Source organism: Opisthocomus hoazin, chromosome 12, assembly GCF_030867145.1.
Source record: "Opisthocomus hoazin isolate bOpiHoa1 chromosome 12, bOpiHoa1.hap1, whole genome shotgun sequence".
NCBI classification, from domain to species: Eukaryota; Metazoa; Chordata; class Aves; order Opisthocomiformes; family Opisthocomidae; genus Opisthocomus; species Opisthocomus hoazin.
Genome location: NC_134425.1, coordinates 9170367 through 9195754, shown reverse-complemented (window position 1 = coordinate 9195754; position 25388 = coordinate 9170367). Strand labels below are relative to the sequence as shown.

Below are 25388 nucleotides of genomic sequence, written 5' to 3'. Positions count from 1 at the left end.
CTTTAGATTGTGAGTGACTAGGGGAATACTGGGGTTTATGTATGGATTAGCAGCGTGATAGACCCTGAGTAGCAAAAGACGATGACTAATTACCTGACAGAGCAGCACTCCATTCGACTTGGTCATTGAAATTAATTTCTGTTTTCAGGACTGGCAGAAAGCAGCTGCAGAATTTCAGTTCAATACTCAAATTAACTAGGAGTCTGAATTATTTCTTTTCACATACGGTATTAGAGAAGTGGGTTACTAAATTAATCTTGATTTTACACACTGAGGCAAGAATTATTCCACCTTCTTCATTAGAAGTCCATGTCCCCTGAAATCGAGAAATAAAACCTGTGCTATAATAAACTACTTGTCACTGATTTGAACTCTGTCAGATAGTTAACATCCTAACATTTCCTGGAAGCCCAGATGAAAGAATTGTAAAATAGTCTTCTGGGATGAAAGAAAATTTTACTCCCTACTCCACTGAGTAAAAGACACTGAGTTGAATTTAGTCAGATGAAGTTATTTCATAGTTAGAATAGGATAATTCCAAGGAATTAGTTTGTCTTATGACGTATACGTGCTTGACAATCTGGTATATTTGAAAACTTCACTGACTTTGATAAAAGAGGTGGGGAAGATGTCAGTTGGTTATTACTGATAAACTTGTAATAGTTTGAGTGAGGCACGGCAATAGAAGAAACTAAAACCAACTGCAAAAAACCCCTGCAGAATCAACTTTGTAAGAAAGACCTATATACACTCAAATGAAGTCATATATCCCATGGTTCTAAAATGCAGGCATTCTGCCAGATTTCTGCGTTGGTAGTTGACTCATTACATCCATGAGCAGCAATTTCTCCTTTTGCCAGTAGCAAAACTCCCAGAGCCTTCTGTCTGTTTAAAGGCTCCTCATCTTTTAATTTATTTATTCAGCAAAAGTAAAATATAAATGTTTATAAAGAAATTAAGTAAATAAATATGAGAAGGAGTAAAAGGCAAGCATATGAAAAATAGAATAAATATTTAATATTCGCAGGTACATTTTAGCTCAATGTAAAATTAGTCGGGAGGGGGATGTGTAAGCCTGTTTTCAGCACTTGTGCCCCACAGTATTATTACTGAATAAATCATGGCACTTCCTGCTCTTTCCTGCGTGCTGTCTCTCAATAGACACTTCTAGGCAGAAGGATTACCACATAAACCCAACGGCTTTTATCTTACTGTATCTTAGTCCTGTGTGGAATCACTGTTCTAACTGGTCACCTTAGTAACTAAAACGCGTTTTATTTCCTTTGGTGATGCTAAGCCAACATAGCTATGGAAGAATGGATTGGATTTTATTCTAGTTCCATAGTGAATTTGTAGAGCTAGCAGTTATTTAGAATAGCAAAAACAAAACCAAAGAACATTCTTTTAGTCAGACACTGAGCAAACTTGATCTGGAGGTCAGTGAGAGACAATGCATTGAGAAATCTGCTCTGGCATTTTAGAGAGTCACGTTTCACAGTATAGCACATTGGTCATGATTATGAGATTATATACAGTTATTTATTTGTATTGTCAAATAAATAACCAGGGAACTAATCAGAAATCCATGAGAACAATTTTGTTAAAATGAAAGTCAAAACGTAGTTTGCTCTTCAGTACAGATATTGGTAAGATTAAAGTGTCATAATCATATTGAATGGTTTTATTCTCTCCCTTTTAATTTATGCCATTATCCTTTTACTCTTAAGCTCTGTTGTCCAGGTACTATATTATCACTTTGCATATGCTTTGTGTTCTACGCTATTTTTTCATTCATTAAAAAACCTGATATTTTCTTGCATACCAAAAAGAACCAAAAGAATTACTAGACAGTGACACATGGTCTTAGAAATATAGTTTTTGTGTTCATCTTGTTGATCATATAGAGTTCTGTCTCTGTGTTGTTACACCAAGAATCTTGAATTAAATTACATTTAGGCAATCGATTTGCGTCGGCTTTGCGTAGAGATGTAGGTGTCATTTATGCTTTTATGTTCTGGAAAATTAATATTCCTTGTCTTAATGCCAAGAGTCTACCATGATTACTCTTAAGCAACCATTAATATGCATTCACTTTCATTGCCATTGCAGAGAATTATGTTAATGGTGTGCCTTTTGTCTTTGATGTGGATAACAGGTAGTCCTCAGAGTGTGCTAGACTGAGAACTACAATGTTTTGGATGTACATTGGTGATCTAAGTTATTTTTTCTTATTTCAGCCTATTGTAGAGTGTATCAATAATGATACAACAAATACTGATCTGTGATTGTCAGATATACGAATCACTTGTCTACAAATGTCAACGTAGGGCCAAGTCTGAGAATGTGAGAGCAAACAGGACTGTATTGAACATCTTACAAACGTGAACTCATTTTGGTCAGTCTAGTTTGGGAAAGATTTTTGCCCAAAACAGCGTTTGAAAGGCTTGATTTATTTTTTCTGTTCGCCTAAACCATCCATTCTTCAAGCTTTTATAACTTCCAATTAAAAGACTGATATGTTATTTCTTACATGAAACTTCCAGGCTGCAGAGGATAACCTAAGATGTATAGATTCAGGATATAAATTTGCTTACAGGAATTTTGAAAAAAAAAAAGTTTACAGAAAATGGGAGAATTGTAAGAAAGTGTGTGAGAAAATAAAAAGATAATAAAGCAGGAATTTATTTGCTTTAAAAAAAAAAGATTAAAAGATGCCCTGTACTTCTAGATGTTTGTCCACCACGGAGTCTCTCCATTTTACTCCATGCTAATTCAGCATCTCAAGAATGCTGTGGAAATTGTTTTGCTCATGAAATATTTTCTTCTCAGCGTGGGGCCATTGCCATAGTCAGTAACCTCCAGCAGGCTTGCTAGGCTGGTGAAGCTAAAACGCTGCTGCTCAGTGTGGCAGCTGACACCACAAGTAGCACTGGTGAGCAATTACAGTCTCATGACCATATACTGGAAGTTCTTTAATTGTCTTTTGCTTGGGGTTAAACAAACTGAAAACTTCAGATGGCAGGGCACTGCCATTTTTCAAGTGAAATTGCAGAAACAGGAAATCTATAAAGAAAGCACACACTTCATGCGTTTCTCCGCTTGCTGCTGAGACCATTGTTAATGCCACAATTTAAAAATAAAAGATACAGAACATTAGAGTTTTAGAGGAAGTCTCGTTTCCATAAGTTACATTAATTCTTTTTATTGATAAATATTGAATTCTGTAGAAAATTAGAGAGAAATTTTCAGGCTTGAAAACCAAACATGCTTTGTTCTTTGCCACAGAGGTGGTGTTTGGGGAAGAGAAACGTCTTAAACCTGCTAAATAGGAGTGCTTACTTCAGCCCAGATGCTGTCCTGGCCACTGGAGTGAGTGTTGTGGTAGAGCTTGCTTGAGGATCAGTTGTTTAAGCTTCCCCTAGGACTCAAGTAATTAGCATATCGCATCACGGTGAGGTATTTATTAGAATGGAAGTGTTCTTGGGAGGCTGCGTTTCAGAGGCTTAAATCAGAGCTGAGCATAGAGCTTTAGGGTCTTATTCACAGTAAATTTTATCTTGGTGAAAGGTTATGGAATCGGTTTCCATACCATGTCTACTTGCTCTCACAAATCTCAGAAGAGATATGGACTCTGAACTTTGTTGAGGGTTTTGCTTTCCTTTTTTTTTGGGAGGTGAGAGTGGGGTGGGAAAGTTTGTGTGTGTGTGCGTACATACTAAGGAAAACAAGGGAAAAGTACGTTACATAGCAATTTTAATTCTGCAGTGCTTCTTTATGCCAAACGTGCATCATCAATGTAAAATTCTGTAGCAACTGGGACTCCAGGAGGAACGGCTGTTTAGTGTGTCTCCGTTAGAAGCTTCTTTCTCAATACCTGCAGCCGATGACATCTGAGTTATTAACACCACTGGGCATTTGATAAACTCACTGTTCACAAATTAGTGATATCATTGCCAGGTGATCCTGGTTGTACATAGGAACTTCTTCACTGCCCTCCTGAGCAATCTCTCAGGCTGTAAATCCCCTCCTCGTGACAGCCTCGAAGTGTTACTGCCACAGACCTGTCCCAGCTGTCTTTCTCTCTATAAAGAGGAGAGAGAGGAGAAAGAATGAAAGGTGGCTTTAGCCAAACAGTGAACGTGCTCCCGACGAAAGATTTGAAGCAGACAAAGAAACAGGATCTGTCATTGATACAATGTGAAGTGATTATGTAGCGTGCTATTTGTATCATGATTTAGTGTGTTATTTCGTTGGATATATGCCGGGTAAGGGTTTCCTGCAGGAAAAAAAAAAAAAGTGTAGATACAGAGTACTATAATGTTCTTGATCTGTAAATTGTCCGGAGATTTTGGAGAATGGGATAGTATTGCTGAGTGGGCAAGGAAGTGAATGCATGTACACAAGAATGCAAATATTTCCCACTCAGCTTTTATATTTAGTACAGATGTAGATTTCTGCTTAGGCAGAAAAGAGACGAGAATCAAATGAACGAGGCTGTGTACGGTAATGTGAGTATAAGCCTAAAATAACTGGCACAGTTATTGCCAGCTCTGAATCTGGTGGTTTCATCAGAAAAGACCCAAACTACGGATACCTGTCTGTAACCTTATGCAGCTGAATAACCTTTAGAAGTGCAGAAAATTCAGCCTATGCTTGCTGCCTATGGAAACAGTAAACTGTAAGAGCCCCTCCTCAGATCCGTAAGCCCTCATGCCCAGTTCTACAGAGTTCCAGTCACAATGTTAGTGGAAAAAAGTGCTTTTCTCAGTTTTGTTGGCAATGCCTTATGATAAAAAAGGCATTTTAAGAACACAAAGTAATATCTGAACTAAGAGATTTGTCTATTTAATGCATTTGCATAAGTACTTTTCTGAAAAGTGGAGAAAAGTCACCATTTTGTGGCAAGTAAAGAAAAGTTCTGTAATTAATGAAGCTTTAATGGTATAAAAATGATTCTTTTAAGTGTGTTTACATGGACCAACTCTTGTATGCAAATACACAGGGCCAGTAGTAACAGGGGATAAACCAAGCAGAATATGACACAAGAAAGTCTTGATAGTAATCTGGTTCCCCTTATATTCTGGTGTAGTCCATTCCTTTTTCAAGTCTGTTTTTGTTAGAATTGTGTCTATGGTAAGCTTGACTGCTTTTTGCAAAGTTAAAGAGAATATTTTGATTTCTACGAAGTAGATATAATGAAGTTGGCTTGATGAACCCCCATTGGTATCTTCAGGGAACAAGTAGATTAAACAAGTAATTATACCATAAGGTTTTTAGAAGTTAGTAGATTTAAATACATTGTATGAATCTCATCTTAATGTAGCCTTTTGTCTATACTGCTTCCTGCCAAAAAAACCTCCTGACAGGAAATAAACATTAAAATAATCTTTAATCCCTTGTCTGGCCTATTACCATTAACAATTGATGCACTTTAATTTTGTGGGATTTTAACTACAAAATGGAATGGCTAAGTAGTGATAATTGGGTTCGGAATTATACGGTCATTTATATCAACAGAAATGCAAGTGGCTGGGAGGGTGATTAATTATTTAGCATATCCTGGCTGTGGTTCCTATTATAGAATTTTCTGATATATTCTGCTGTGAACAATTATCACCAAATGAGGATAAACAAATCTGTGACGTGAAGTCTTATTTATAAATTAAACTATATTTAGAAAAAGTCTATTTCATTTGCATTTTCACTTTTTTCTTGATAAAGCTGTCATAATCAGCTTGTTTTCAAGCTTTTCTGCCCTTTTGCTAATTTTTCAGGTTCACACCCCAGGTTTTGTGCAAGAAAAACAGAGCTTCAGATGTCCTTAAAATAATTCCTATTCCAAATAAAGATACGGTTTATACAGTCATGGTAATGTGTTTGCATGTTCTGTTCCTCTTTCATTCCCTAATAATAGAATTAGTGCATGGCAATGTATTAGAATTTAATCCAAGTGCTGGCGTCAGACTAGATAATTTAATACCTCCTCCTCATGAAGATTTGGGAGAATACTGGTGCCTCCATTCTTAAATCGGGTTTTCTGCATGTGAACTCTCTCATCTTTGGTAGATTTGCCTATGAGGGTTAGCATTTCACGTTCTCTATGTGGAGACTGACTGTCCCTTTGGTGTATTACACTTGTGTGTCCTTGTTGATACATATAGAAGCAGGATTTGCAATTCGTTTTTCTTTTATTTTCTTACAATATGTTTACTAAAAAAAAATTATGTGTATGCTGCGTATCTGACAACACAACACAAAGTCATTCTAATTAGTACTTTCCCAACCGTTTTTCCTGACAGTTACCCTGAAGATTTTCCCATCCTTAATTTCCATTAAAAAAACAAAAGACTACAACACTTAGTTTGAAAGTGATTAATAAAAGCGCCTGAGTTTCTTCTTCAAGCAGAACTCCTAACAATCATCCCTGGCAGTCCTACCCAGAAAACAAAATCCAGTTTACATGCTTATATATCAACAAAGAAGGAACAACAAGATGATGATAATTATCATTAGTGCAGTGCCTAGATTGTTAGTCACAGATGAGGACCCAGCCATATTAATAAATATGCAAAATAAACCAAAAAGATTGTTCTAAGTCTGTGTTGCTTAAAATTTAAGTGCTAATCAAAAGTCAGGGATACAGATAGATAAGAAGAACAAGCATATAATGAGATAATATTAATCAATATGGTAGGCCCTGTTTTAGGCGTGATTTTTTTTGATGCCAAAGAAAAGATTAGATACCAAAGAAAAGGAGAATTTTAATGTGGATTATGAAAAAAGATAATGAGATAATATTGCAAATGCTTGTGGGAAGATCTGTAAGCAGAATAAAAGGAAAATTTAGGAATTCATCAATGAAAACAACTATCTTGAAGTTGATCTAGGGTGAGCATTGACATGTTGGTAGTGAATCAGGATAAACTGGATTAAACTGAAGATTTCTATATAGACAGACTACAGTATTAGAGGAAGAAAAGATTAATTTATTGTGAAAAAGTAAGTTTTCTGCCAAAGATGCTCAGCATAATGAGTGCAAGAGCAGAGAGAAAAGGGGTGAGGTATTTGTGGGTTGGACCTTCGTGCAGGTGTGTAGGATAAAAGTCTTGCAGTTAAGAGAAACAATTTGCAACGAACCACACAGAAACAGATCTAAAATAGAAATCTGAGCATGGATGAGAAGTAAATTCTGATGAGCTGGCAGTTATGGCAAGTCCAGAGGACTGATGGGTGACACTGAAGGAGGTTATAGAAGGGGAGTTGACCAACCACATCCTTAGAGAGACAAATTGCGGTAAGTACAAGTTAAGAACTTAATTACAGGATGAAGGAAACAGGCAAGAATATCTTCAAAACCAAGATGCAGGAATCTTATCCTTGTTCTTTGCACAGCATCCGCGCAGTGAGTTAATGCTCCCCATGCAGTAGTACTTAGTGGCCTTGACAGTGGGAGAAAGCAGTCTGGAAGAGGCTATCCTGGCTGGGTCAGCTTGTATAGTTCAGTCTTGGAAACCATATTCTCAGTAATGCTGAACGGCAAGGGAGCTGGTGAGGACAGAAGGAGCCACTGATGGCCTTGATACTGAATTATTAACTGTCAAAATAATCAGCTCACTACCCCTGCTGCAGTGCTACAGTGCCAAAGCAGAAGTTAGTTGTGCACATTAGTTTGTCTCCTGTCTTTCATTAGAGCAAGGTTTGTGCATTAGCCCCGAAAGTCTTCAGTAGCCTGACGTGTGAGTGACATACGGGGAGGAGGCACAGCAAGGCAGTGTAACAGAGCTGTAGGTGTGCCTGCTTTCTGCATGAGTGTTTGGTGGAGATGTGTAGTCTGATGGAGATGCGTAGTAGCCCTGGGCAGGAGCCCAGTGTAGATGAAGCAATACACGCGGTTCAGCTGGAAGATGGAGTATGGGGCTTAGTGAGGTTGTTGAAGCTTGTGACTCGATGTACAGTATAAGGCTATGAGAGAGCCACAGTATTAACACCTTCTTTCTCATGCCAGAAATAGATGTGCTCATCAGCCTTTATAAGTTGAATCTAACTCAATAGAATCATAGAATCATAGAAAGTTTTGCGTTGGACGGGACCCCTAGAGGTCACCTTGTCCAACCCCCCCGCAGCGAGCAGGGACACCGCTAATTAGATCAGGTTGCTCAGAGCCCTGTCCAACCTGGTCTTGAATGTTTCCAGGGATGGGGCCTCCACTACCTCTCTGGGCAACCCGTTCCAGTGTTTCACCACCCTCGTTGTAAAGAATTTCTTCCTTATATCCAGCCTAAACCTACCCTGTTTTAGTTTAAAACCATTACCCCTCGTCCTGTCACTGCTGTCTCTACTAAAAAGATTGTCCCCATCTTTCCTATAGGCTCCCTTGAAGTACTGAAAGGCTGCAATCAGGTCTCCCGCAGCCTTCTCTTCTCCAGGCTGAACAAGCCCAACTCTCTCAGCCTGTCCTCATAGGAGAGGTGCTCCAGCCCTCGGATCATTTTTGTAGCCCTCCTTTGGACCCAATAGCAAAGTGTTAAGAATTCACAAACATTGTATTTTATTTGATTTTAAAACACTGGTTAGGTTTCGCAGTCAGCTTTCCCATATTTTGTGTTACAGTGTGGGCCTTGATCTACATTTGAAGTTTTTCTCATAAAATGAAGAAGAAAGATCTTCCCTTCAGACACACAGCACAAGAACAGTTCAATAGTGCAGCAGCACTGCTGGGTTTGTGTCATTGTCAGAATCTTGGTCCGAGTCAGTAGAGACAATCTGAGACTTTAGCGGTCCGCACACATCCAGCGTTTATCAGGTGATGGCCCGTTCGTTAATGTGTCAAACTCAGCAAGATTTGCAGAAGCGGCAGGGTGTATAGCACATTAACATGTTTTTTAGTTCACACCGATCTAAATGACCTGAAATCTAATTGTGTGGATTGCTTATATCTTTTAGCACTTGCTGCCATTTATAGCAACTGCTGTACTTGCTGGAGATGTACCCAGGTATACATAAATATAGTGCATGTGAAACTTTTATTTCAGAAGATTAAAGTATGTTAACACCACATGTAACTAATTAGTACATATAGCCAGAAAAGTGTGTTTGACATTTTCAAATGAAATTTCTTTCAGCAGATGCTAATACATATTAGGACATCTGTTTATATTTTCCTTCAGTCTTTTTTTTAACTGCATCTTATTTAAAATACTGTTGTCAGCTGAAATAGTATAGCCTTAAACAATACTACTTGTATATGTAGTTGTGAACTCGTATGTCTGCTTTTGAGATGTCTTTCTGCATAAGCAGATTTTTGTTTTGTTTTGTGTAAGTGAAAGATGTATAAAAAGTTGTTTTGCTTCATTTAAATTGGAGGAGGGATGAAAAAGGCAGAAAGAAGTCAGTAGGATAAAATGTAATGCTATCCCCACTAGGTGAAGTTGTCCAATTACGCCTGGTGTCAGAACTTTTTAACATTTGAATGGCTGGGAGGGGATACTAATTTCAACCTTAATGATCGCTGCTTTAGGAGTCAACATCACAACACTTCACTTACAATTTTAGCACATCTGTCAGCCTGTGCTAAAAAGGAGCCCTGGGCTAGCGGGTGACTGAAGAGCCTTTTATCCCTAGAGAGGATTATGTATTCCCTTCAAGAGTGGGAAAATAAAAAGGTTATAAATACTCACCTACTTCACTGCTGCCCACATGTGCCCTGTTGACAAATAGTGACTTTCACATCCCACTTTTACATTCCTAAACACAAAAATAAATAAAAACTATGCAACTTCTGATTGTATAACACTTATGGGAGCAGCCCATTTATAATGTCACATATTCTATAATACCGTATAGTCCCTAAGATGGACTTTTTTTCATTTCAATAGATCACATTGATTTCCTGTGTGACTTTATCTGCCTAATACAAAGTGGGATTGAACAGTTATTTGTCTGGATTTAGCCATTCCTTATCAAACATTTATGATTTAGCTATTGCTACAACATGTTTTGTAAGGTCTTTCTTATTTTTATCTTTTCTGAAGGGTATATATGTGATAACAGGGCTGTAATACATCTGTCTCTTGAAAATGAGACATATTTTGGGAAACTGTATGCTATCGGCTGACAGGGGAGGGGAGGCTGAAGGGGCAGGACAGTCATGCGAGGGGATTGTTTCTAGGATGCTGTTGGCATCTGTTAATAAGAATGATTGACTCTTCTGGTGGAGGTTTTCAGTGTACTGAGATTGCAGTTTCCTAGCTGCATGGTAGGCTGGTGTTCTTGGGACGAAAGACCCAGTAGGAAAGAGGTTTGCCTAACCAGGCCAGGTATATACAGCCATCGTGAGGCGGTAGGTTGAAGAGAAATAGCACAAATCACAGAAAGGTCAGCAGGTTTGTCCCTCTTCTGTTTATAAAAGCAAAAAAGTAAGAGCTCAGTCGTTTTATTTCTGTTTCTCTTTCAATTTCTTTGTTCTTTATCTAGAGGGGGAAACAGAAAATATGTGAATACTGTATAATAATACTGATACAGATTTAATTAAATGGGAGTAGAAAGTACACGTAAATAGGACCTTTTCTGCGTTACAGCTTATTTTAAAATTTTGTTTGAAAGAAAAAAGCATATTAAAGCTATCCACTGTGTATCACAGGTGTTTTAATATTCCTAACCAGAGTATTTTAACTAAACATTTTCCAAATAACCTCGTCATACTAAAGTAATTTATTTTTCATTACATAATGCTTTTCATTCAATGATTTCAAAAGGCTCTTCTAAGTGTGCTTTTGGAAGTGCCAAACTAGGTGTCATAGAACCCTGGGGAGATGCCTGGAGGTTTTATTGTACCTGTTTTTCAAACAGGTAAATTCAAACAAAGAGAGATTAACAGAGACCCTGGGAATGAGTAAAGGAGGGAAGACCAGATTCCTGCCCGCTGAGTGCCAGCCCTAAGCACGTGCTCATGTGTTCAAAAACCACAGAGTGCTCATGCTGCATGTAGGGAAAGAAGAGAAAAAGACTTTGCAGAAATTGTAAAAGTTAATAATGACATTGTAAAGGCTACCTAACTGATAATGAATATTTAATGCAGAACCATAAATTTGCATGACACTTACAAAGAAAATGTTCTTTTGTTTTTACCTTCACTTCCTGAATCTGTTTATAGTTAAATTTTTAACCTGCTTAACTGGTGCTATGTTCTCTGCTATCTCCTTTTTTCATGTCTCTTCACTAGTGCTTTCAATGACCTCTCTGTAAGTTTCTTTATATAGAAACCTGCTAGGCTGTCTTAAATGCACAAGGTCAATAATGATTACCTTCCAACTTTGAAGGGCATCCCCCTTCTTCACTTGCAAAGTATATCAAACCACAAAGTTCCTGCATCCCATAATTGTAATTTCTCTTATGAAGTGCAGTATTAAGAAAGGTGTTTTTATTTCCCGAACAGTAGAGCTTTAGTCCACAAGCATGTTAAGCCTGGTAAAGTCAAGATATAATAATTATATTTTTTCATTGTAGAAAAGTAGAGTTGATAGTTTAATTTAAAAGAAATCCACATTAATGGAAACATTGTAGTGTGTTTCAGAAGAAGTAAACAGCCTGTTCTTTTTAAATACGTGGATGGAAAGCTAGATTTACTGTTGTTCAATATCCAAATGGTGCAATAAGAGACCTTATTTATTTTTTATTTCTGAAGCACTGTATCATGATCTGTGCACACTGTAAATGCTTTGAAGACTTCAGCATGATCTGTACAGAAATATTGTTACTACTGTGGGCAGTGGAGGATATGTATAATGAAAATATGCCTGTCTTTTGGAACCAATGGTCCTCTAATAATTATCAATAAACAAAGTCGGTTAAAAGAAAGTACAGAAAGGCTAGCGATAACAAAAAGATGCTTAAATGGAATTAATACTACAGCAGTCATTGACTGTGTCATTGCACAGCTTAATAGCTGGAGTCCTTGTTCAATACGATGAACTTGGGAAGCTTTTCTTCGTGAAAAAACAGGTGCTTTCTGTTCAGCAGCAGCAATAGCTTAACTTTTTTAATTACTTGCTTTACAAGTTTACATGCCACTAATTGTAGTACTATATACAACGAGGTACTATATTGGCTAATATCAGAAAATGGGTCCTCAGAAATAAATGTGACATAACAGTAGTCATTCTTTAAAGAAATTTGTGAGCTATTTTTTTTAACGTTAATAAATGCATACATTGTAATTTGTTTTACCTACAAGTAATTCAGAGTTCTATGCAAGTATATTCTCAGAAAGCTGCTGATTTGGTTTTCAGTGTCTTTTCCATCAGTTATGCATTTTCAGAATCTGTTGGGAAATATAATCCCCTCCCTCTCCCCCCCATTACTATAATAATGGAAAGCTCAGAAAAAGATATGTAAGAAGAAGTCAGAAGAAATGTGCATTCATGTAAATACCTAAACATATACAAATTATCTTTAAAAATTGAATTCACTGAACATGAATAGTCACTTAAAGTGTAACTGGAATTGACTGTGTCATGTATCAGCCTAATAGCTGGAGCGCTGGTTCAATACAATGAACTTGGGAAGGTTTTCTTAATGAAAGAACTGACGTTTTCTGTGCAGCGGTTGCATTCATCAGACCACATAGTGTTCATTACACTACAGAGGACTGCCAATGTGAATTGTTAGGATCATCTATTAGGTGAACCGGATGGGGACAAAAGATAGCGGAGGAATGAGAGACTTCAGTACCGCTCCAGGATATCCGAAGTCAGACTGCTTTGATGACCTTTCACCGGTGCGTTAGCGTCTATTCACTGAGAGGTCCCAAGTTCGTACCCTGAGTCTGCTAACCAAAACTGGCAAGGAGCCAGGGGTAGGTGCCTTCTTCTCACTATCTGATGTTACAGACTAACCATGTACCCACAGTCTTTGATTTGCTTTGTTTAAATACTGTGGAAGTTATTGAAAAACGGACACTTTCTAGTAATGCTAATTAGACTCTAAAGCCCACCCTGGTGTGTGGTGCTAATTTGGAGAGGTGCCACATACTGGGGTTGATTTCTTCAGAGAGAAGATGAGCCCTGTGCCATTGGGAAATGGGAAAAACCAGACGTGCTGATTGGGAAGGTCGGTGCTGGAAGGCCCAGCGCTGACTCAGGAGCAGGCATGTTAATTCAGTGGGGATTTGCATCCACTCTGTCCCTTGCTTACCTAATAGCAGCATTGTTATGCTATTTCATAGCGAGCTTAGTGATTGAAAAGAGAGATTTAATAGTAAAGATAAAAGTTTTGCTTCAATTCTCCTAACATCCAGTTATTAAGGAGCTTGTCTGCTCTGTGAGGCAGTACACTACAAAAGCATTCCCAGTTCACAGACAGGGGCTGTGTTAAAGCACATAACGGGTGTAATGTTTTCCCGTGGATGTTTATAGTAGATGTATTGGTATCATGCACTGTTTTTACTCCCACTTGCAGTGTTCAGGTTGGAGTTCTGTGAGGGTTACTAGCCTAAAAGTCCATACCTCAGGATCAGTCCTTTAACCTTATTTCCCATATGTTTAAATGTATTTATATAGATAGGTAAAATATGGTAGCTGCTGCCACATAACCTTGTTTCCCTTGCTGACATCTCCAGTGGATGGAATCAAATATAAAGCTGTTATTTGGGGTGGGACATGGAATGTCAGGCCCGCTTTTCACGAGTGCCTGCCGTGCTGCTGGTGGCAGTCCTCCACCGTGCTCCCGTCCCAAGCAGGGCTGGCGGCTCTTTCACGTCACCTGCTGCAGCCACCACCACGGCTACCTGAAAGATGGAGAAGGCACAGGAAAGGCAAAGCACCTCCTACGTGCTGAAAGCGGCAGTGAATTTTGTGTCCAGCAAAAATTGTCAAAGAAGTACTTTTTGTTGTTTCATTTTTTTAAGCTTGTTGGAAGTGCTGTGTGTATTTTCATTCCAGAATCTATGCTCTGTGTTTTATTCCTCTTTCTCTGTGGTCTGTATTTAGTGAATCAGTGACAAGTGTTTCATAGTTCTGTGGTAACTTCAATACCATATCAGGATTTCAGAGTACTTCATTGATGCTGGCAAATTCACAACCTGTAAGAGCAGCATGATGAAAACATGTCTTTGCTGATATAACATAGAAGCTAAAGGCTTTCAGTTTGTTTTGCTTGCCTTTTTTTTCTTTTCTTTTTAAATTACCTAATTAGAGAGAGGTTTCAATTGTACTCAAACTGAATTGTCAGGATTTGGGCCCGTATGCGATTTGTCAGAAAGATTCACGATTTTACAGATGTATTCTTGAAAAATTTGACTTTGTGTGAAAAAGAAATAAGGCCTTGATAGGCCCTTGTGCTTTGGGACATCGTGTGACGTTAAAACTTGGAGAAGACAGGCCGTGCTGTGCTGCAGCAGTGGCTGTGAAGCACATGCCCCGAGCTGAGCATGGCTGTTTCTTGGCTCTCTACAGCAGGAGGGGGAAATGTTTGAAGGAATTAAAGGCCCGTGTGAAATAGTGCTTCACACTGACTCTCGCTCTCCCAAAACGACAGCTGAGGACACCAGGGTTGCTGGAAATGGTGAAGATATTTCTCTTATGTGGGAGGAAAAGCTGTATTAAATGTTTGGGACAGAGTAGGAAGCAAGTGGTTTAAAGAATAAATAGGTGAGTGCCTGATTCGTACAACATCTCTTTTACAAGTAGCCCGGTACCTAGATAGTTGACAAAAAGAGGTAGAGAAGGGCTAGAAGGCTTGTTTGCAAAACCAGGTGACATCAGAAATTTGTTGAGGACAAATTAGTCCTTACTGCTATAAGTGAACAACACATATCCTACTTTTCAGACGTCCCCTGTGTGTCTATAACAGAGTTCCAGTGAAAGAAACCGTTCTGCTTAACTGCGATCATTCCAAGAGTCCCCTGGCTCAGTCCATGCCCTGTCATTGGCCTGGCCCCAAACATGGGAGCAAAGAGAGGAGATGGCACTAGCATCGCCCATCCGAAGTTTTGAAACAAATGTATTGTTCTGAAAGTAATAATTAGATATTTTAGATCAATGTGGTGCTCGGAGAGTATTCTTCTTATCTTGCAAATCAGTGAGCATATGCATTTTAAGCATATTTTTAGCAATTTCATCCTTTTGGATATGCACTACAATATAGGAGGAAATCAGCCATTTGCCCAAGACATTTCACTGCTGAAAATACATCATAGCACGGCTCTTATTAAGTTACATGCTCTCCCCTGAGCATGCAGTGTATGCACAGGTGACTACAGCTAAGTCTGTGAATTGTTAGTTGGTGCATTTAAAATATCAACAAAAATTATCTTCTTTTTTTTATTAGACTGAAGGTTGAGATGTAGTCTTCTCATTAAGCAAAAATATACTATATTAAGTATAGAGCTTCCTAAAATTGTATTTTTTTTAATGTTTGTAAAAAGAAAAGTATTTGAAGACATAATACCAGCCTATTTGAGATTTTCTACTTCTTGAAGCACAGAGCCCGGGGGTTGATCCTCCATTACACTAAGGCTCATTAATGCCACTTTGCAGGAGTGTTAAAGGGGCTCCTGAAGAGTTTGTGCACAGCCTTCACTGTGGCCTGTTCCAGATTTCTGGAAGCATTGATGGCTGAAAATGGAAAGGAACTACAGGCCTGTGTTCCCTGTGGCTTTGCTTGGAAGTTTTGTTCATGAAAAATATGAAGTGTTTGTTTATATTAGATGTCCAAATGCACGGAGCTCTCCACTGCATGATCCCCACTCCACTCTGGTGAGTCTTGACACATTTTGGAGACAGCCAAGTCCCTGCGCTACACTACAAAATATGCAAGCACATTTTACACAGTAGACTGCCTGCTCTAGGAAGAAAGCAGGTGAGAAGCATGGCTTAAGTCCATTTTGCACTAGGTTTATTTCTCTTTTCAATTTTGCATTGCACTAGAAGCTGAAACCATAGTAGAACAGCCCTGAAGCTGCCTTAAGTGACTGGAGAGGCCGCTGGCCTCGTGAATGTGGCAGTGGCAGGTGACTTAAATCTGCCAAGGTAACTAGCAGGCTTTGACTATTCTCTTTATAAGGTGCTATGTATGCTTTATAATAATAGTAAGAATAAATACGTACTGTTCTTCATGGTTCAGTGGAAATGATCGTTTCCTTTGTCCCTTTGCTCCCTCCTGAAATCTTGTATGGTTTGAGGTAGTTCTTGTTCAAAGTGTGTTGTCCTAGCTCAATGGGAGGAAATCAAAACCTAAGATCTAAACATAGTTTTAAATAGTAAAAAGCTTAGGACATTCCTACATAGCAATCATGTCTTTCCTCTTGCATATTCCATAGGTGTGGTGGAGGAGGGGGTATTTCGGGCAAAGATTAGCTAGTACTTGGGAAGCTGAATACATTTACTTTTAATAACTACAATAAGTCATCTGCCTGGGGAATGGGTTTGTGTGGGAAGTGGAAAGGGTTGGGTTGTTGGTTTTTTACTTTCAAAAATTGGATGGCAATTATTTTATTATGGGTTTTCAGTAAGAAAATAACAATTTTGTGGAATGACTTGTTTTTCTCTGGAGCAAAGTTGCTGTCTGTTGCTGTTTTTCTCTTAATTAGAGAGGCATTTTTAATTATCTGTCAAGGTCCCCTAGAACGTGGGATAGCTGGTCTTTCTTATGTGCAGGTGATGAGATCAAGTAAGTAGAGGGTGAGTCTGTCACAACGGATAGGAAGTAGAATGAAGCCTAAGTATGAGAATATTAGCATGCTTGGACTGCAGGGAAGAGCGAACTCTTTGTCAGGTGTGATGGCTATACTCTGCTCCTTTGCACTTCCCTGCACCGTGTTTCTGACACAATTCAAATACACTTATAATTATACTGAATAATATCCATTACTTCCATATCTACGTAGTGGATGTTTTATTGGTTCGGATCCCCAATTTTCTATTAAAATGTGAGTCTCACTAAGCTGTTTGTGATTTGAGAAAAAGAAAGAGAAATGAAATTTGACTTGCTTTCCCCTTTCCCTGCGTACATGCAGCTGCTTCTTACAGGGGTAGCTCTAGAACAGGGAAGCTTCACCAAAGCTCATTCACAAAATACAAAGCAATATCGCTGCAGAAGTTCCTGTTAATATTGCAGGGTGTCATTGCCTATTACAAGTGGAAAGTGAATCACAGAAGATGACCAGAATTAGAATAGCTTTGAGGCAAGTAACGGTGGTTGCATGGGTGGTCTACACGCGTGTATGGGTGTGTGCATGGGGGAGAGGGCACGCTGGTAGAAAGCATTTAATTGCACAGTAGCTGTCAGATCATCTGTTACTGAATCAACTGTGCTTGCATAACAAAATCTTAGCATTCTCAAATTGAAATCACTTAAGTAAATTCATTCTGTGGTATTTAAAAAGCAACAGAAAAAAATTCACTAAAGACCATTAAGCGGCCTCAAGCCCCACGTTTCAGTGTTCATCATTTGTACCGATTATGGTGTGACAGCTCTTGAGTTTCCAATGATAACAGCCATCTGACTTGATCTGAGTTCAATGGATTTTCACTAAAATAGAATCATCGCCTTTGTGATGGATAGAAAAAGTAAAGCAATACATCCTGATAAATGCTCTGGCTTTTTTTCCCCTTCCCTTACTGTGACCTTGTACAATCTATAAGTGAGCAAAGCTGAGCCCTGGCCACTGCTGCAACGCATCAGGACTTTGAAATTTAAGTAGCTCTGAAACCCATCAATGGGGTGAAGGGAGAATGGCCTGAGAAAGCGATGGATCATGCTTAGAGGGCTCACAGGGAAACAGGGTAAGCTGAAGGTCAATACGCAGACATGTCCTGAAGGAGTGGCTCAGACACTCATTCACATTCACATCTCAAAGCCACTGCTGCTGTAGCACTGTGAGGAGAGATCAGTAAGAGAGTAAAATAAAACAAGAATTTCAGAGCATATAATTTCTTCGCAGAAGCAAATGGCACAAGGGTACAGTATAAAATAGCTATAACCTATAGTATTGGTGCAGTGCCCTAATCATCCCATCCGAGTAGCAAGAAGCATAACACCATGGAAACGCATTCTTCCCGTTACACTCTGGCTGTTTTCAAAGTTTTTCAGTCCTGGTAATTGTGAAGAGCATTTAACATTTTTAATATGTCATTGGTCGTTTGTAACACATTATTCAGCATGACATGAAAGTAAGCTAAACTGGGAGGGATGCAATCTGAATCCATACACGTGCAGGCGAGTAATTAAAGGCTTTTACGCTTTCTGCTTTGTATGTGTGTGTAGATGTGAATGTGTACAAAACTTTTATACAAGTTTATGCTCAGATTCTGATTTCTTTGGAGTTTTGTTGTGAAAAAGGTTTGGTGCCAAGTACAGACTGGCCTGGCTGTAGAGAACTTAAAATAGGGGTAGAAAAGGGAAGAAAAAGAAAATACTAAAATAAAATTAGTACACAAATTTGAACCCGCAGTTGCCATGCCTAAAGCAGAAATTGCCGAACAAGTCAAGAGGCTTATTAGCATTTTATGTAAATCAGTTATTACTGTTCTCCACTTCCTTAATTATCCATGTTATTTCAATACAACCCTTTCTTTGATGTCCCAATTCTATATTTAAATAGTGCAAGATTTCTATCATATCCTCCCGCTGAGGTTTGTTCCATGCAAAAAACATGCCAAGAGCAGCTATTTTAGAGACTACTGGGAAATGTTTAATTGGTTAATCCCATTTGAGTTATGAGGGAGTATTGCCATGCACAGAAAACAGAAACATGTAAAATACTGGCTAGGAGAAGTTTACTAAAACCTGCAAGACTTCCCCTGAAATTTAGCCCTGAAGATGTTTTGTTTCCTAGATACCCAGTGGGAAATGATTCAAAGGAAAGTCCTTCAGACTTCTTTGAAATACGCTAAATGATTGATTCATAGTAGAAATACTTTTGAATTAAAACGCAAAGTCATTTTTTTTGTTCTTGCAGTGCAGAAGGGGTCTCTCTTTATATTTGACCTAACACTACAGTGGCAAAACAGCAGTGTATTTCAGCCAAAAAAAAAGCCCACCAGACTTTAACAAGTTGTTCATTGTTACCTACTTTTGCAACCAAATGAGTGCTCGTTAGGTTTCCATGTTGTAAAGAGATCAACATCATCTGTGTGGGTATTAATTGCAAGGCAGAAATGGACATTCGGTGTTGCCCATTAAGATCAATGCTGCTCAAAGGGATGCTTTAAAAAACTTAACATTTCTGTACAGCTTCCAATTTCCAACTTTGGACTGGAAAGACTTCAGAGCAAAGTATTGGCAAATATTCTTTTCCCTATTTCAAACATTTAATAGTTTTTAACCTTTTTAAAAACTTCTTTGGAAAGAGTGTTAAGAGTTTTAGCACAAGCAATGAAGAAAAAAGCATGTGTAGTTACTTAATTTGGCTATAAACACAAGAAGCGGAATGCTACAGCATGGTCAAATATAGGAGTTTGTCTTCATAGGTTTTAATGGAGAGAAGTACAATTGCAGAATTTTTTTTTTTTTGCTTTAATTAATTTTAAGGGATAGCATTAATTTCCACATTTGCTGAAAAGGTATCAGATCATATATACAGGTAAAGGGAATTTTTTTTAGTGTGTGAAGCTTGGTAAGTGAGAGAGGACTGAGTTGATTAAAAAAGAAATCAACTCTTGTGTTCTGCTATAAATAACATGGTTCTTCTTGTCCAGTTGAGTGTTTGGTGACAAGCTTTTCCATATTCGCAATCCTTGTAAACAGATGTCTCCCTCTCACAGAAAGAGGTTAACTTGTTAAAAAACCTACACTGGAACTGTGGATTGCTGAGTTTCCATCACTGGGAAGTACATTGTTCCAACTCTGAAATTATACAGTCTAAAATCATCATCATGTATTTTCATCAGGATGAAATATCGGGAGCTCTGCTTAGTGCAAGGGTTTATTAATGATGTGCTGTCAGAAGCTGGATGCTCTGCATATTTGCATATTAAACAGCTGAGTGAAGAAACATTCCTTTTATTGCTGCAGGGAATAAATCAGTTTAAAGCAAGTTCTCATCATTTATACTCCTTTCAGCTAAGTCTTCTTTTATTGAAATAAATTGTTGAAGTGCTTTACTCATTCTTAGAATACTGATGAAATTTACCTTGATAGGGCCTCAGGAAAAATAACATTTTCTTAAAGGTGCAGTGTTGTTCTTTATCTAAAGACAGTCTAACTTTTAGAAATTGTAAGGAATTTGTGTATCTCTAGACACAGAAAATCTTCTTTTAGTTATAGACTTTCAATAGATATTTCAAGACATTTGGGTAATTTTTGTAGTGCTGTCCACTCAGAAATCTTCTGCACAGGGACTTTACACAGTGTATAAAAGTTGCATCATTTTTCTTTTATATGCATTCATTAGTTGCTGTTCAGTGGAGGGGGCCTTCCTGCTGCTTGACGTCTGTGCATTGCAGATGAACATCACCTTCTTTTGTCTATATGCTGTCTGTTGGTGGCAGCCTGAGTTTAGAAGTGCGATGTCTGGAAGAACTAGAACAAAGTCAGTAACAAAGGAAAAAAGTTTTATTTTATATCTTGTTCTTTCATCATGCTTGAAATGAAGCATGCAAACATGTCATGAGACCCTGGTTTTCCCAAATTTACCTAAATAAATAATTTTGAAACTGTAGTTGGTTAAAAGATGATGAAGATAACGTTTAAAATCTGTCATTTTTCCAGGCGTGAACTAGAAGAGAGCAATAGAAGAAAAGTCACTTAAAATTAAGGGAACATATTGTAGGAAGTCAGATGGAGTTTGGACATTTTATTTAGTGCTTCTGTGTTGCATTCGGTAGCACTGAAATGTTGTCTGTCTGTCTCAATAAGCAGCAAAATAGTCAAATAAATTATCAAAGAAAAAATATAATGTTAGTATTCCTGTATTTTATTTTAAAAGGTTACAGCAGCAAGCCATTATACGCCTTCCTTATGTGACATAAACTATTTTAAAATATAAATCATTTGTGACAGGAGCTTCTTGTTTTTGAGTGGAAAATGTGCATTTAATAACATGAAAATAATGTCAAAACATCCTCTCCTAGATGGCTGCCAAGTGAACTGTTGCTTTTCATTTATGTTTTATTTTTGGAGGTTGGGCTTTGCAGGAATATTTTCAGATACTTAGAAAAATCAGTGATACATTACAGCTGCAGACTATTTTAATTGGACAGCACTAAGTGAGCTGACTTCATGATAAACAGTGCAGCCAGCGGCGAGTGACTGCACTTCCACTTTAAAAATTATACAGAAAACAAAATCCTTCAAGCTAAAGTCATAAAGAACCAAGCTCGAATTGCTTTTGGAACATACGTCTATGTTTGTCTGGGGGTGTGTTATTAGGGATACCTGATCCTAAAGGCGTAATAGCCTATAAAGGACATTCTGCCTTACCACCTAACCCATCAAACTATCAAAATCTTGATATTAATGAGATTTTGGTTTATTTTAAATATTTACATTGTCATTATGAATTAATGGTTATAATATTTTATGTAGAGTGTCAGAGAATTCTCAAGTACGGTGTATGATTCTGCAGTTGGAAATCCTGATAATACTTCTTACCTCTTCAAAGATTTATCCACTAATGTTCTGAGGTGTTATCCCTGTAAAAGACTGTCATCCTTTCATTTTTTTATTATTATTCAAAAACATAAGAGAGCTGTACTTAATGTAAAGTGCTTTCTTTTTGAAGCTATATGTGATTTTTTTTTTCTGTGACTGACTCGTAAATCTGACGTAAATTCACTTGCTGACATTTGGATGTTTATAAGGATGATTTGGTTTAGTGGTTAGACCTATTGTATTTCACAGGGGTGTTGTCTGGCTTAATTAATTATGCTGCAGCAATATGCAGTGCAGATTTTTGTGCCAGTATCTTCACAGCTCTTTGTAGGGAACTTACAGTACAGGACAGCTATTACCAGCCTGGCTGATTTTGCCTCTGCCACCCTGTACACATCTTTAACCAGTATCTGATCTTCTCTGTTTGCAAGAGGGTACGTATCTTTTTTGTAGCTGAGAGGAAGGGGATATGAACAACCACTGTTGGCTCGATCACTGTAAAAAAACACTGCAAGAAAAATCCCATCCCAGTTTGACTACCATCTGCTGCTCTTGCTTTTAAGGATGTTTCAGTTGGAAAATACATGATGACTGGTCATATTTTCTATTTTCTTCTTGTTGTTATAGGCATCCTAGGTGGAAACATCATACTGGAGCATTTTGCCCATCTGCCCCTTGTGAGGTTAAGATAACTTCCTAGAATATATTGTTACATATTTTTTGTTTGTTCCTGTGGAAGTTATAAATGCCTCATGCTCTGGGGCATTTACTACCACCATAGGGAAACTGTTTGAGAGTGTAAGAGGCTTCAGTGCTTGATTTTTTTTTCCAGATCTTCAGCCTGAGGTGGGAGGTAGAATATAGGAAAAGAGAGTTGAGCTCTTTTTAGTGATGTGTCCACACTGAGATGTTTTTGTGGTATTGAACCACGAACTATAAATCATCCGTTTGTGGATGAGTTAAATATAGGGAGAACACTGCATCACGTATTCATAATTTCCAAAGAGTAAAGCAAGATGAAAAATAACAAGGTGCAAGCTCTTAAAAATGCTTTTGAATCAACATCTTTTAAAATTGTCTTATTTTTGTGAGACAGGAAAAATATCTGGTTTGAGAAAGTGTTGCTAGAAAGATTATTAAAAATTACTTTGAGAATCACATTGCTTCATAGCAAACGCCAGCATCTTTATTTCTTCTCCTAGCCACCAGGAAAGTTTCCATAATCTTCTTTCTTCAGGGACCTCTTCTTCAGGAATAAGAGGAATGTTTGGGATCAAGCATACCAAATGAATCATATGTCTTAAATATTCTGGCCTTTGCTGTTTGGACCCCTTTGTTGCTTTTCTTATGAGCGATGAGGTTTTTCCGAGAATTTTTGTGCACTGAGGATAGATGGCGTCTCTGTGCCGGCCGTGTACTTCCCTGCCGCAGTGCCAGGCGTGCAGCTTCACTGCGGAACAGAGGGCTCAGAGGAATGGCACACCACTCCATCCTGCAAAAAGGTGTCTGTGTGAACATTCAGCACTGTAATCCTTCCCTTTTTATGGTTTTTAACCTAGTGTGGTTTACCCATCCCTCTAAATGACTTTGAGAAGAAAAATTGCGCTTAGCATTGTAGAGCTAGTAACTGGAGTGAATTGCTTTGCTGATGGGAACTCTGTAGGGAAGGGTGTGGGAGGGGAGGAATTTTGGCTGAAAAAAAATAGTATCTCTTGAGAAGCCCTGCCTATATGACTTGTAGTTTTTAAGCGGTGCATTTTGGTCAGGGTTCATGCCCAGATGCCTTGACATATTAGCTTTGGTGAGTTGTTACTTTTTAGATTACACATGGAAAGTACGTCATGCCCGCTGGTGTGATGAAGACAAATGAATTTTTTCATGTATCTTTGCTCTGCGATACAACTTCTAATCTTGACGAGAAGTGGCAAGAGGATCTAAACAGGAAAAATCTGGAATGCTTCACCACGCATAGGTTTCATTTGTTCTAACCGATGCATAATATTCTTGAACTGAAAATAAGCAAAAAGCTGCCTCTGAATCTCCTGTCAAAACTCTGTGTCTTTGTTTACTACCCAGGTGCGTGCAAATAGGACTCCGGGTGCCCATGCCCACACATAGCTTGTGCTAATCTGTGTTGCTACCGGCCATATGCCACAGACACGGAGACTGTAGTGGGGTTTGGGTCTCTGAAAGAGTGAGCAGGAGCGGTAGGAGTCTCTGCTTGCAGGAGCTGCAGGACTGCTCTCTCCATATGTTTTTGTTGTGCTGGACAATGAAACCTGATCTTGACCAAGCTCTTGGAGTGCTAAAGCAATAGAAAATACTACTCTCCCCACCGCACATAACAAAACCAACATAATATGAGAATGATCGGCTGCAGGTTTTCAATGCAGAAACATCAGTCTGGTGCTGGTACACAAGCTAGCACTCTAGAAATCACTAGAGGCCTCTAAATCTCTGTAGTACCCTTGTTAGGAGATGCCTAGGGATTTGTTGTTATTTTAAGATTTTTCAATTTCAGCACTATAAAATAGGGCACAATTTAACTGAAGGTCAAAATAACTATTATATATATTTTATTAATATCTACTTTTTTCTTCAGTTGCTTATACTGTGTGTAAGAAGATCTCTTTTCCAAAAGGATATGTTTTACTTTGGCTTCTCTTGAAGAAGCACAACCACGTATTGATTCTATATGAGAAAAGAGAAGTCGTGACTGCCGTGAGTTACTTGTAACGTAAGTGTATATATCTCAATTTACCTTATGGTTCCCTGGTCGATACATCATTTAAACTGACTGTTTTTATTTTCCTTGTTGGCCTTTGATTTCTTATTTAAGTTCTTGAAGGCAGAAACTGAAATTTCTACAAAACATGCATATGATAATGGAGACTTCCATCAAAAACTACCTAAAACTAAGTTTCTTAGTTTTTGCAGTTATTGCACTATATGAATTATTAGAATTATTGTCATGCCCAAGGTTTAAGCAGAATCCCTCATACTATAGTTTTATTTCATTTACAAAGAGTCACAACATTTCTCTGGTAACTTGTACCATAACCGCTTATGTTAGTTTCATCTTGGTTTTTTGCTAGTTTAAACTTCTCATGGTAGTATCCAGGGGAAAGAGGGAAGGCGATAATTTGTTGGATACGTGAAGAATTGGGAGGGTGTTGGGATGGGTAGAGAGAACAGAAAATGATTGAGTGTGAGGGATAGGAAAGAGCGTGAGTAGCAGAGGATGAGAGCTGCGTAAACATGAAACGTTGGGACAAATCGCCAGTTAGCAGAGAAGACAGTTCTCAGATGTAAAAGGGCAAAATCTGATATCATTTTAAAGTCAAGAGAGCTTTCGGAACAGTTTTTAATCCTCTCCTTCACTTCTGCAGAGAAAAAATCAGCATCGCTTTCATTTTACTTCTTTGAGTATGGTTTGGAAAGACACACATGGAGGAAGGCTAAACTACAACTAGTACTAAACTACTCTCCAAAACCAGACCAATCTTCCCTGTGGAAAGACACACAAAGAAAGGAGAATCTATTCCTTTTTTTTATGTGTTATAGAACTGGATTAATGCCATAAAGTCAACTAAAAGAGGCTAGTTGGGATCAATGTATAGCTACCACATTCATGGTATTTTCGTAGAAATTGTGTTTGTTCAACATTATCAGTGCTTGGCTGAGGAAATGTCTTTAGTCTGAACAGATGAAATACATGTATTTATGAAGTTGATTAGATTTTTTTTAAAGAAAAAAGGCTCTACATTTCATCTGGATTTCTATTTTGTTGCTGTACTCAG

General features: G+C 38.2%; 1 protein-coding gene across 4 annotated transcripts in view; it reads left to right on the top strand.

The window, feature by feature from the left end:
- The window catches only part of WWOX (WW domain containing oxidoreductase), a 529815-nt gene that overhangs the window by 240207 nt on the left and 264220 nt on the right, over positions 1-25388 (top strand). Inside the window, exon 9 of one of the 4 annotated variants that reach the window (XM_075433875.1) lies at positions 5775-5868. The exons of the other annotated variants lie outside the window; for them this stretch is intronic. Within the exon in view, the coding sequence (XP_075289990.1) occupies positions 5775-5825 (51 nt within the window). The 3' untranslated portion in view covers positions 5826-5868. Of the gene's footprint in view, positions 1-5774; positions 5869-25388 lie in introns of those variants that run through there. 4 annotated transcript variants of the gene reach the window in all.